We start from the raw sequence: 12,843 nt of genomic DNA on the forward strand, positions 1-12,843 counted from the left end.
ACATCAAAGAACACCAGGAAATAAGGTTTTGGGGGCTTTTCAGTGTGTGACAGGATGTGTTCTTCCTTTGTGATCAAAAGGTGAAGTGGAATGTGTGAACTTTGAGTGAGTGAATCCTAAAGCAGGCAACCATTTGGCTGACAACAGGGGGAACTAAGTGGGAGAGGGTGCAGGCTTTTTGTGAACTTGAGAGTCTAATAAGGGAGAGCTGAGTCTGCAAGACTTTTCCCTCTTGGCTCATCTCTATGGATAGAGGCTAACAAGAGGGGTGTCTTTCCAGACCTCCACTGAGGATGGGGGGAGCTTCCCTAAGCTCTACCAAGCTTTTACATAGTCCCACAAAGTCTTTCTATTTCTTTAATCGCTTCTTCTTGGAAACAATAATCTGATTAGTATTTTTCAGTGAAAATTCTCATTTGAGTCTTTCAGTTCTGATTTAATCAAACTCAAAAACATCTAATTTGTGATGAGATAGGTAAAAGTCAAGAAAATCTATTAACTTGGAAAAATACATCTTTTTCCAACTGTATTATAAGAGGAATAAATAATTCTTTCAATTAATAAATGAGTTCAAGATCAGGTTTGCTTGATGTTTTGTCCTAAAGTCCTGCCTTTCCAGTATAGTTATATGTAGATTATAAGGCATATACATTCACATATGTGTATGTATATGAGCATCCCAGAAAGTGGCATAGTGGGAAAATTCTGGAGTTACATACGTGAGTTACAGTTTCAAGTATGACCGTGTCATTACATATGCTAGTCTGATACCGTAATATCTCTTCTTTCTCTCTCTGCCTCATGACATATATTAATCTTTAAAGAATACAAATAAAATATACTAGAATAACTTATTTCTACATAATGCTATACACTCATGTTTATTAATTCTTTCCGAATAAGGATTTACAATACTTTATAGATTTCCAAAGGAACTAGAGCACAAAAATGTAACAACCTCTGATTTTTTTTTTATATTCCCTTTTGTTGCCCTTGCTGTTTTGTAGTTGTAGTTATTGTTGTTGTTGATGTCATTGTAGTTGGATAGGACAGAGAGAAATTGAGAGAGGAGGGGAAGACAGAGAGGGGGAAAGAAAGACCTGCAGACCTGCTTCACCACCTGTGAAGCGACTCCCCTACAGGTGGGGAGCTGGGGGCTCCAACCGGGATCCTTGTGCCCATCCTTGAGCTTTGTGCCACCTATGCTTAACCCGCTGCACTACTGCCCAACTCCCAACCATTTAAATTTTTTATTGAGGCTAGTTTGGTGTGCAATTCTGTATATGTCTTATATCACCACAAGCACATACCCACCACAGAGATGCCAGTATTCCTCTCCTACCTATTCCCAGCTCCTCTCACTCTGATGAGTGAACAAAAATAAGATTCTGCTGCATAATTGAGAATATCAAGCCATCTTATTTTTTGGTTGTTACTTATTTTAGATAGAGACAGAAATAACTCAAGAGAGAAGGGGGGGTAGAGAACAAGAGATAGAAACCTGCCGTGCTGCTTCACTGCTCATGACACTTCTCTCCTATAGGTGGGGACCAGGGACTTGAACCCAGGTCTTTGCTCATTATGATGTGTGAGCTCAACCAGATGTGCCACAACCCAGCCCTGCTAACTTATCTTTTAATCATCAAAGTATGCTAAAGAAATGTTAGTAACTAGGGATTTTTAATTATTATTATTTTAAGAAGACAGAGAAATTGAGAGAGAGGGAAGTGGAAATATAGAGGGAAAAATAGACACCTTCAACACTGCTTCACCACTTATGAAGCTTTCACCTATAGGTGTGGACTGCGTGCTTGAGCCCAAATCCTTGCACATAGTAATGTATGTGCTCAACCCTTATCCAGCCCCTAATACCAGGGATTATCTCTTTAATCTCCTGGTTAAAATTTTCAGTGATATTACAAAGGCTTATAAAGCAGTGATCTTAAAACCCTACCTTAATCTTGACCTAATCAACACTAGAGAATTTTGTAATTATCCATTTCTATATGACTTATGCCATACTGTAAAGAATTTTCTTTTATGTCATAATTTTTCTTGTTGCTATGTCTCTGTAACTCTTCTACACTGCTAGCAGTTTAGAAAAAAGCAACTAAGCTTAAGTATAAGCTCTTCCTCCACTATTTTTATAATCCTACCCAGTAAGAATATTCTATCTACTCTAAATTTCCTTTTGCTTTAGTCAGACTGTCATTAGGGGAATGTTTAGATCAGTGATACCAGAAATCATCTGTATGGTAGAAGGTACTGTAGTGTTTGTGTGTGTGTGTGTGTGTGTGTGTGTGTGTGTGTGTGTAAGAAAGGAAGAGAGAGGGAGAAGACAAAGACAGGGAGGAGTTAAAGTTGTTACAGGACATACTCTATGCCAGCAAGTAGCAATTCCATTTGAGGGAACACAAGGAGACACTTTTCCCTGTCTTCCTTCTACTGGAGGAGAGCATGGCATGTTTTTCATGAAACAAGCATAACACTGACATTAAATTAAGAAGGAGGCATGGGGAAGTTGGATCTCACTTATAAACATTGATAGAAAAAATGTGAGTTATACTAAAAATATCACACATGTGCCAAATGGAATTTATTTCAAGGAAGTCAAAAATTTCACCATTAACCCATGGGCCTTGCCCTTATAATTCAATTTTTTCAAAGTTATGAATTTCATACATAGGGCTAACATACTAATTCACCTGTGAGGGTGCCTACTTGACCATGCCTAAGTTCAAGCCAGCTCCTGTCTCACTGAGGGAACATGTGGTGCTGTTGTATTTTTCTCTGAGTCTCTCTGTGTCAGTTTCTCTCTTTCTATCTGAAAAAGTCAGTCCAGTGCAATAAAACCTCATGGACAACAACAACAAAAGAATTGCATTCTTTGGCTATGCTTTAAGGGACAGAGGATAACAGTGGAACAGTTATAATTACCTCCATAGAATTAGAAGGAAAAAAAAAAAAAGACAGGCAGGCCTACAGACATAGGAAGAAAGGCTCCTAGAGGGATAAAGAATAGGAAATCTATCAGGGGATGGGATGGGATACAGAGTTCTGATGATGGGAATTGTGAGGAGTCTTATTTTATGGTTTTTGTCAGTGTTTCCTTTTTATAAATAATTTTTTTTAATTAAGAATTTTTACTTAGAAATTCCATTCCACTACTCAGCTGTAAAACATGGTGACTTCACCGTTTTCAGCCGATCTTGGATGGACCTTGAAAAATTCATGTTAAGTGAAATAAGTCAGAAACAGAAGGATGAATATGGGATGATATCACTTTCAGGCAGATGTTGAAAAACAAGATCAGAAACGAAAACACAAGTAGAACCTGAAATGTAATTGGCATATCTCACCAAAGTAAAAGACTTTGGGGTGGGTGGGTGGGGAGAATACAGGTCCATGAAGGATGATAAATGACATAGTGGGGGTTGTATTGTTAAATGGGAAACTGGGGAATGTTATGCATGTACAAACTATTGTATTTACTGTTGAATGTAAAACATTAATTCCCCAATAAAGAAATAAATTAAAAAAAAAAGAAATTCCATTCCAACAGATACAAGATTATACATAAAAGCATAGTTCCTTATAGGACCAAATTGGTAACCATTGGAAACAGACATCAACAATAGTAAACAAATTGTGATATACACATAAGTAAAATACCATGTAGAATTTAAATAACTACTACTGACAATATGAATGTATTTCAAATGTTGATCTAGAAAGCCAGTCAGAAAAGCACATATCTGTGACTATTACTTATAATTATACTGGCACTTGTCAAGAATAATGCCATTTTAAAATACTTTTTTAAATTAAACTTATTGTAAGAGAAAATTAGTGATGCTTTTTATCAAAAAATTAAAAGATACAATGCTATATTATTAGAGTTCATAAGCAAAGGGTTCATCCTGGGTGTATTCTCACATATTTTACTTATTTAGCCATAACACTCCCTATTGAGGGAAAGAACATGAAAAAATATGGCATCTTGAAGATGCAGTGTTCATATTAAAATTTTTTTTTCATAAAATTCCATGGCTAATCCTTCAAAGTTGCTCTTTATGGCTAGTAAATCTAAACAATTAACAACTTTAATTTCTTTTTATGTATCTAAGAATTTACAAACACTGATTTTCAATGTGGAACTGAATCCAAATGTAGATTTCCATTCATTCACTGGAGACTTATTTATAAGATGTCAATAATAAATGGTGGAGGTATACATTTATTAAACAGGTTATTAAACAGATGTTTAATAATGCATTAAATGATTTTTCTCTACCCACCCCTAGATTATTTATTATTATTTTTTTAACTTTTGGGGGGAGGTCAGTGGTTTACAACCAACAGTCAGTACAGTAGTTGGTAAATGTGTAACATTTCTCAGTTTTTCTGCATAACAATTTAACCCCCCCCCCCACCAGGTCCTCTTCCACCAACATGCTCCAGGACCTGAAACCACCACTCCCTCACTCCCAGAGTCCTCTAGTGCAATAAACCAAATCCAGTCTAAGTTTTGCCTGGTGGATTTTTAAAAACTATAAATTACCTTTCCTAGAATATTACATAGGACACTTGAGTGTTGACGTACTGTTAATCTCTTTCATTGGGAGGAATTTATTCCTAACAAAATGGCAGGAACACTTCTCATCTGGAACACATATTATAAATGGATAGAAGGAAGCAGGGCATGAGGGTAACTCTTTTCTATTTTCCTGCCACCTTTGGTCATAAACTGAATTTTTCAGACACAGAAGATAAAATATAAAGACACAAAGTTCTGTTGTTGAAGAAGAAAGGTTTGGTTTGAAAACAAATCACTATTTTTCATGAAATTTGTTATTAATTAGTGAGTCAACCTATCTGAAAAAGAAAAGCAGCAAATGTCAGTCAGGAAATGAGTCGGGACCAAGAAAGGCTTTCAAGATGTCAAGAGTTTCCGTAACTACCTACTTTAAGATTTCATAAAATTTCATAATGAAGATTAAAGAAAGAGTAATATGACATTATATTTGGAAGTAATTTTTTCCTCTTAATATTCTCTGGTATTTTGGGTGAAAAAGATCATATTTCTCCTATAGAAAACCTGGCATAAGATTTATGAACCCATGGAGCCAGGCAGTGGCGCACCTGGTTAAGTGCATAAGGATCCAGATTCAAGCCCCTGGTCCCCATCTGCAGGAGGAAAGCTTCATGAGTGGTGAAGTGGGGCTGTAGATGTCTCTCTGTCTCTCTCCCTCTCTATCTCCCCCTCCCCTCTCCATTTCTGTCTATCCAATAATAAATTAATAAAAATATTTTTTAAAAAGATTTATGAACCTTGTTCAACAGTGCTATCACATGCGATTTGACGTTGGTAGGCTTAAGCAAAGGAATAATGTAAAGTTCTGCTCTCTCTCTCTTTTTTTTTCTAGGTGCCTCCTATCCTCCTTGATAAGCAGTTCTCTGAATTCACTCCAGACATCACACCAATCATTTTGGCAGCCCATACTAACAATTATGAGATCATAAAACTTTTAGTTCAGAAAGGAGTTTCCGTACCCAGGCCCCACGAGGTGCGTTGTAACTGTGTTGAATGTGTCTCCAGTTCTGATGTGGACAGTCTCCGCCACTCAAGGTCCAGACTCAACATCTATAAGGCTTTGGCCAGCCCCTCCCTCATCGCACTGTCCAGTGAAGATCCTTTTCTCACTGCCTTTCAATTAAGCTGGGAGCTTCAGGAATTGAGTAAAGTAGAAAATGAATTTAAGTCAGAGTATGAGGAACTGTCACGGCAGTGCAAACAATTTGCTAAGGACCTACTGGATCAGACAAGAAGTTCCAGAGAACTAGAAATCATTCTTAATTATCGAGATGACAATAGTCTCATAGAAGAACAAAGCGGAAATGATCTTGCCAGACTGAAATTAGCCATTAAGTATCGTCAGAAAGAGGTGAGTGTGTCCAGAGTTTATCCATCCATATGTCATAGCATTTAGTCACACTAAAGAAACTAGAAGTCACCAAATTCATTTGGGGTTTTAAAGTATTTTTGACTGAATTGTGGACTCATGTTCTCTCTCTCTCTTTTCTTTTTTTTTGTGAGAGCAATAATTATGAATCATAATGGAGAGTGCTAACAAGCCTTTTAAAATTGCTCATAGTTTTTTTCTTTTTTTCTTTTTTCCCCCTCCAGTGTTATTGCTGGGCTCGGTGCCTGCACCATGAATCCACCGCTCCTGGAGGCCATTCCCCCCCCCCCCCCTTTTTGTTCCCTCGTTGTTGTAGCCTCGTTGTGGTTATTATTATTGCCATTGTTGATGTTGTTTGTTGTTGGAAAGGACAGAGAGAAATGGAGAGAGGAGGGGAAGACAGAGAGGGGGAGAGAAAGATAGACACCTTTAGACCTGCTCCACCACCTGTGAAGCGACTCCCCTGCAGGTGGGGAGCCGGGTGCTGGAACCGGGATCCTTTCTCAGGTTTCTGCGCTTTTGCACCATATACGCTTAACCCATTGCGCCACCGCCTGACCCCCTAAAATTGCTCATAGTTTTGCCATCTATGCTAGAATGGATACATTTACTATGTAATGATGAAGAAAAAAAAAATCTAGTGAATTTTAGAATTTCCAAAGCAAGGATCTGATTCTGTCATTTCTAGATCTTACCACTTTATTTACGGTTTTCTTTGAACTTTGATCTTACCATTTTTAATGGATCTAATGTCTATAATTTTAATAACAAATGTATTTACACAGATTTTTAGGGAATAAGTATATTAGTGTATATGAAGGCTCTTAGTAAGCCTTAAGGCATTGTATTGATTATACACACACACACACACACACACACACACACACACACACACACATATTATATGTATATATTAAACCAGAACACTACTCAGCTCTAGCTTAAAGTAGTGCAGGAGACTGAACTTTTGAACCTGGGATTTTGGAGCCTCAGGCATGAGAGTCTGCATAACCATTATGCTAGATACCCCTGCAATAAAATAAATTATTGCAAATCACTTATAAAGAAAAAAAATATTTATCTCCCCAAAAGAACTAAAAATTATCTTATAACTGACTTAATTTCTTGATTAGCTATCAATAAGAAGTTAAAGAAATTGATTTTGGACCACAGAGATAGCATAATTGTTACACAGATTTTTTTTCCTTTTTTCATTTTATTGGGGGGGTTAGTGATTTAAATTGTACTTGTTACCATGTGCACATCAATACTCCATGAGCCTTTACACTCCCAGAATGTTCGGCTTTGGTACAGTACACCCTGCCCAGTCCAAGATTTACTCTGTGTTTTCCTTTTTCTGATTTGTTTATTAATGCAAGAAATCACTTAACCCATTCACTTCAATAAAGGACTGAGGAAACATGAATAAAGCCAGAAAGTGAGATATTTATTTGATTCTGCACAACTGAGCACCAGCTCACCCTGGGTCAGCCATATTGGTGTGTGCAGGCTTGAGACAACAGTCAACATTTTATGCCCTACTACAAAATCCCTCCTCTAGTTTTCTGATTTCTGGATATTTCTGGAGTTATAATTTAGCCCAAAGGCCTAGCAAATAGAAAAACAATATTTTTATCACTTTTTTTTTTTTTTTGCCTCCAGGGTTATCACTGGAGTACAAATCCACTGCTCCCAAAGGCTATTTTTTCCCTTTAGTTGCCATTGTTTATCATTGTTGTTATTGCTGTCATTCTTGTTGAATAGGACAGAGAGAAATGCAGAGAGGATGGGAAGATAGAGAGGGGGGAGAGAAAGATAGACACCTGCAGCTCTGCTTCACTGCCTGTGAAGCTACCCCTCTGCAAGTGGGGAGCTGGGGGTTCAAACCGGCTTCCTTATGCCAATCCTTGTGCTTTGCACCATGTGCCATGTCCACTTAACCCGCTGCACTACCACCTACCCCCCAGAAAAACACTATTTTAACACATACTCTCTCATTCTTTAATTACTCAGCTACTAATAAAGGAGATCTCTGATCCAAAAAGTCTGACATTAAGATGAGTGGTGGGAGGAGCGGGGCTATTTATTTTTTCCTTGTAAGATAAGTTTTTTGTTCAAGTTTCGGAAATAAAACACACTAAGATAGCATATGTCCTTTTCTGATTCTTTTATATTTAATACTTTGAAAATCAAATGGTTTTTATTCTACATTAAATCCCACTTTTAAGTGAGATCACATAGATGATTTTTATGCCTTAGGCTCCAAAGTCCTGGTGTCAGCTCCCTAGCACTTAACAGAGCTTAGCAGTGTTCTGGTAGAAAGTAGAGGGAGAAAAAGAAAGTGTGGGGGCGGGGGAGAAAGAGGGAAAAATTCATTACTGGGAAGCAGTAACTTTACCATGAAGTATTAATGCACTTAAATTATTAAATCAGCATAATCAAATATATTACAGTTTATGTCACTAAGTTTGAATGACTTTTCAAAAACCCGTTTATTCTGATATCTAGAAAATATCACTCTTATTCTAGTGATTTCATAGCAGTTTACAAGATTATAAGACTATTGAGGTATAGTTCCTCATTACAGTATCTGTTCACTGTTGAATTAATACTAATTATTCATTCCAGAATAACAAGAAAAAACACTATATAATGGAAGGTAGAAAAAAAAACTTTTTCTGAATAACAAAATGTATTAATTTCTTTTGAATTTCATCCTGATTATTTCATCCTACTCTTGGAGTTTCTTTGCTTAGTGCCAGTTACGGTTTAAGATACATGAATTTGATTCAACTTTTTTCTGCAGTTTTCTACCTAGTTGTCATGGGAACCTAAAATTAGTAGAAATAAATGATCTCTGGCCCTTAGCGATAAAGGAAGCAGCTTATTTTGTGTACCTGTCTTTTGACTGAACTCACACCTGCTGGTATGAGCTATATCATTAGCTCGTATTTTAAGGCACTTGTGTTTTGCACTTGGGGAGGCTAATTCAAAGGGACTATAGTACTTGTATTTATTTATGACAGAGACATAAAAATTGAAAAGGAAAGGGGAGATAGAGAGGGAGAGAGAGAGAGAGATACCTGCTGCACTGCTTCACCTCTTGTGAAACCTGCCCCTTACAGGTGGAGACCAACTGGGGACTTAAATCTGGGTCCCCACACGTTATGTGAGCTCAACAAGGTGCGCCACCACCTAGCCCCAAGGGACTAGAATAATTTTAACATACACCTATAAGATATATGATGAAAATGCATGTTATCAGATTTTGAAAGTACCAAGTATAAACAGAAATTTTATGCTTTATAACTGATAAAATGAGGTAAGAGATTAATCTGTGCGAAGAATTTAGGCCATCCCTTCTTAATTGTCCTGTGAGACACCATTACTCTTTCATTTGTTTAGTTTTCTTTGGGAGGTGGTGTGCGGTGGAGTGCATAAGGGATTGGCACGAGGGCTATAAAGTGCTTATATCTATCTAATGTCGGTATTTTCTGTAAATGGTAGGTGGAATAAAATTCCAAGCACATTTAATTCATGACTTGACGCAAAACACAGGAGCCAGCTGTGTTCCTCTGTTGAGCTTTGATGTCTGCACAATCAACTTAGTTGCACGGCTGCTTTGAGACAGAGAGAAATCTAGAGGGAATGGGAGATAGAAAGGGAGAGAGACAGAAAGAGATGCCTGCAGTACTGCTTTACCACTTGAGAAGCTTTCCCCCTGCAGGTGGGGGCCAGGGGCTTGAATCAGGGTCCTTGCTCATTGTAACATGTGCGCTCAACCAGGTGTGCCACCTCCTGGTGCCTGCTCTATGGCTGCTTTTACACCTGCACTGATTTTAGTCCCATATCATATCTGATTAAACCCTCTATTTGACCACATGATTTGATTTTCATGAAAGCACCCAAGCGAAATATTCCTTTACTCACTTACCTCACCCTCATAATGAAAGCTACAAATGGGGTTTAACAAACTTAAGCCAACACATTCTTGTCAAATGGTAATCCCACCAAAATTTTAATATGAATTTGATGTGTATTAATGGTTTTTAAAATATATTAATGATTTAGTACTGATTTACAAGACTATAGTGGGCATATAGCTTCATACTGCTTCTACCACCAAAGTTCTGCCTGCTTCCCGCCCACCCTCCGCCTGCCCCCAAGGATAATCACCATAGTTCTCAAGGTCTTAGAGACACTGGTTGGTTACTTAGTGGTCACATTTTTCCTAAACATTATTTAAAAACATTTCCATGTTTCCATATATTTCTTCATTTATTAACTCACTGGACATGTATTTCACAGAATACATTCCAGTGTATAGTACAAGATGACATGCGAATTTAGAGTGTTTATCATCTGTCAAAGAAGATGATAAAATACTCATTTGTTTCACAGCTGCTAAAAAAAAAGAAAAGAAATAAAAAAGATTAATTTCTTCTAAATATTTTTTCATGGCTTAGGACAAGGACTATCCCAAAAGATACCAACTTCAAAGCTCTTTGTATAAAGAAATCCTTAGTTGAGTCCCTAGTTAAATATGGCTGAAGTAAAGCAATGAAACATGCTTGGTATTTTATAACATTTTCTCTAAGATACATGTATGAATTTTTGTGCTAACTTCAAATTGTGAAGGTAGAGACTGGTAGGACTTAATGACACTATAGAATGAAGGATGGCTAAAATATATATAGTAAGAAAATTTTAAAAAATAAGTGATATTTTAACAGATGCACTTTTGCAAAAAAGTATCACATTTTTCTTTTCTCTTTTAAGATTACAGTGTATATTTGGACCAGATATCTCACTTGGAAGGATCCTGCTTTACCATGTATATAATCATGGTCCAAAGTGGGCCCTCACCATTGTGAAGGAAGTTTCAGTGCTGTGGTCTTTCCCTCTCCCTGTTTCTTTTTTTATTTTATTATTATTTTTTTAAATATTTATTTTATTTATTTATTCCCTTTTGTTGCCTTTGTTGTTTTATTGTTGTAGTTGTTATTGTTGTTGTCGTTATTGGATAGGACAGAGAGAAATGGAGAGAGGAGGGGAAGACAGAGAGGAGGAGAGAAAGATAGACACCTGCAGACCTGCTTCACTGCCTGTGAAGCGACTCCCCTGCAGGTGGGGAGCCGGGGTTCGAACCAGGATCCTTATGCCTGTCCTTGTGCTTTGCACCACCTGCGCTTAACCTGCTGCGCTACAGCCTGACTCCCCCCCTCTCCCTGTTTCTGTCTCTGTTTCTCTGTATGAAAAAGTTTGCCTGAAGTGGTGAAACCCCAGCACATACACACAAAGATTACAATGAATAAGACAAAATCATTTTTAACATTGTTAAAAACCAAAAAATATTAACATTTTTAATGGAAATAGAACAGAGGCAGAGAGAGAGAGAGACAGAGAGAGAGAGAGACAGAGACCACAGCACCCAAGCTCTCTTGAATGTGGTGATGGCCAGGCTTGAACTTGCATTGCAAAGCAGCACACTATTCAAGCAAGCTATTTCGTTAGCCCAAAATAAAGTTCTTACAGAATTTCTTTTAGAAAAACTTACAATTACTATTGAAGAGCATATTTCCCCCAGATTAACAGCTTTTCCAAAGAAAAGTAGCACTGGATGGGCAGTGACATTATAAGATCAGAAATAAGCCTTTACTTTTGAATTGTACCTCATGAAACATAGTCCAAAATTATTCTGAAATTCAATTTTCTTAAGTTTTTTTTTGTTCTAATAAGATATCATTAGGATCATGATCTTAAATGAAATTGTTTTAGTATTAAGTATCTTGCCTCACATCTTTTTACTGCAAATGTTTCTGGCGTGGGTCTAAACAAGTCTGAGGTACACACAGCTCTTGTTTTAAATGGCTCCTTATTTATCTCCATGTAGATAACTCCTACTCACACATTAAAACTCATCTCAGGTCTTCTTCCCACACGGAGGTTCCAGGAAGCAATTACTAGCATCCATACTGTCTTTAGAATCGTTGTCATCATCATAGACATTCTACATCACATTGAATTACTACATTCCAATCTCCTCCTCTAGGCTGTGAGTATCAAGAACACATTTGTCTGGCTCACCAGGACCTGACCGGTAGAAGACGATCAATGTGAATGCACCTGAATGGAACTGTAGACTTTTAAACCTGGAAGCACCCTATATGCTCTTTGGCGTGTTAAACCACAGTAGTTATACTAGTAACATAATAACAAGCGGTCTCCCTCTAAAATGGAATATTGAAACCAATTCACATGGCCAGGACTTGATAACAGACTTGTTCTATTACATCTCTAATAGCACCCAAAGAGGCATCCCTCCATTAATTGCAAGTCATAGGCATTTTTGCATCTACATTTTATGTATTTTCCCCCTAAGCAGTAAGTACAGAGAAAAGGATGTTATTGTTTCTGTTACTACAGGACTAGTGATGCCATAGCTGTATTGACTACATACTTGCTAGCCTACGTTTTGAATCAACATATTAGGGGCTAGGTTAGGCTGTAAACATGGTTCATTATACTTAAAGTGCCAAATCAAAACATGAAATATGAACTTCTTTCCGTGAAAAAAAGAAATGCATGTTGAATAGTGTACAGTGTGGGTAAATCCTGAGGCCTGGGCACAAATCCAGATCTTAGCAATACACACTGTTCTTTGACCATTAGGTGTGCTGCCTCCACCTCAGTCCCATCCTGGTGAACATGAGGGAAACCTGGAGCTCGCAGCCTAGTTCAGTATTTTCCAAGAGTTCAGAGTCTGCTTCTCCTGTCTTTCTTTACCCTACTTTTACATTATTGTTCCAGCAACAATCTGTAGAGTCTCATTTTGAGAGTATGTAAAGTCTCTTGACCATAGCTAGAAGCCAGCATCCCC

General features: G+C 37.5%; 2 protein-coding genes across 4 annotated transcripts in view; both read left to right on the forward strand.

Moving 5' to 3' along the window:
* The window catches only part of POSTN (periostin), a 529,487-nt gene that overhangs the window by 305,743 nt on the left and 210,901 nt on the right, over window positions 1-12,843 (forward strand). The gene's annotated exons all lie outside the window — the stretch shown is intronic.
* Window positions 1-12,843, forward strand: part of TRPC4 (transient receptor potential cation channel subfamily C member 4) — a 241,049-nt gene that overhangs the window by 114,354 nt on the left and 113,852 nt on the right. For all 3 annotated transcript variants that reach the window (XM_060194907.1, XM_060194906.1, XM_060194908.1), the window contains exon 3: window positions 5,427-5,945. In XM_060194907.1, coding sequence (XP_060050890.1) covers window positions 5,427-5,945 — 519 coding nt within the window. The remainder of the gene's footprint in view (window positions 1-5,426; window positions 5,946-12,843) is intronic.

Source organism: Erinaceus europaeus, chromosome 7 (assembly GCF_950295315.1).
Source record: "Erinaceus europaeus chromosome 7, mEriEur2.1, whole genome shotgun sequence".
Taxonomy (NCBI): Eukaryota; Metazoa; Chordata; class Mammalia; order Eulipotyphla; family Erinaceidae; genus Erinaceus; species Erinaceus europaeus.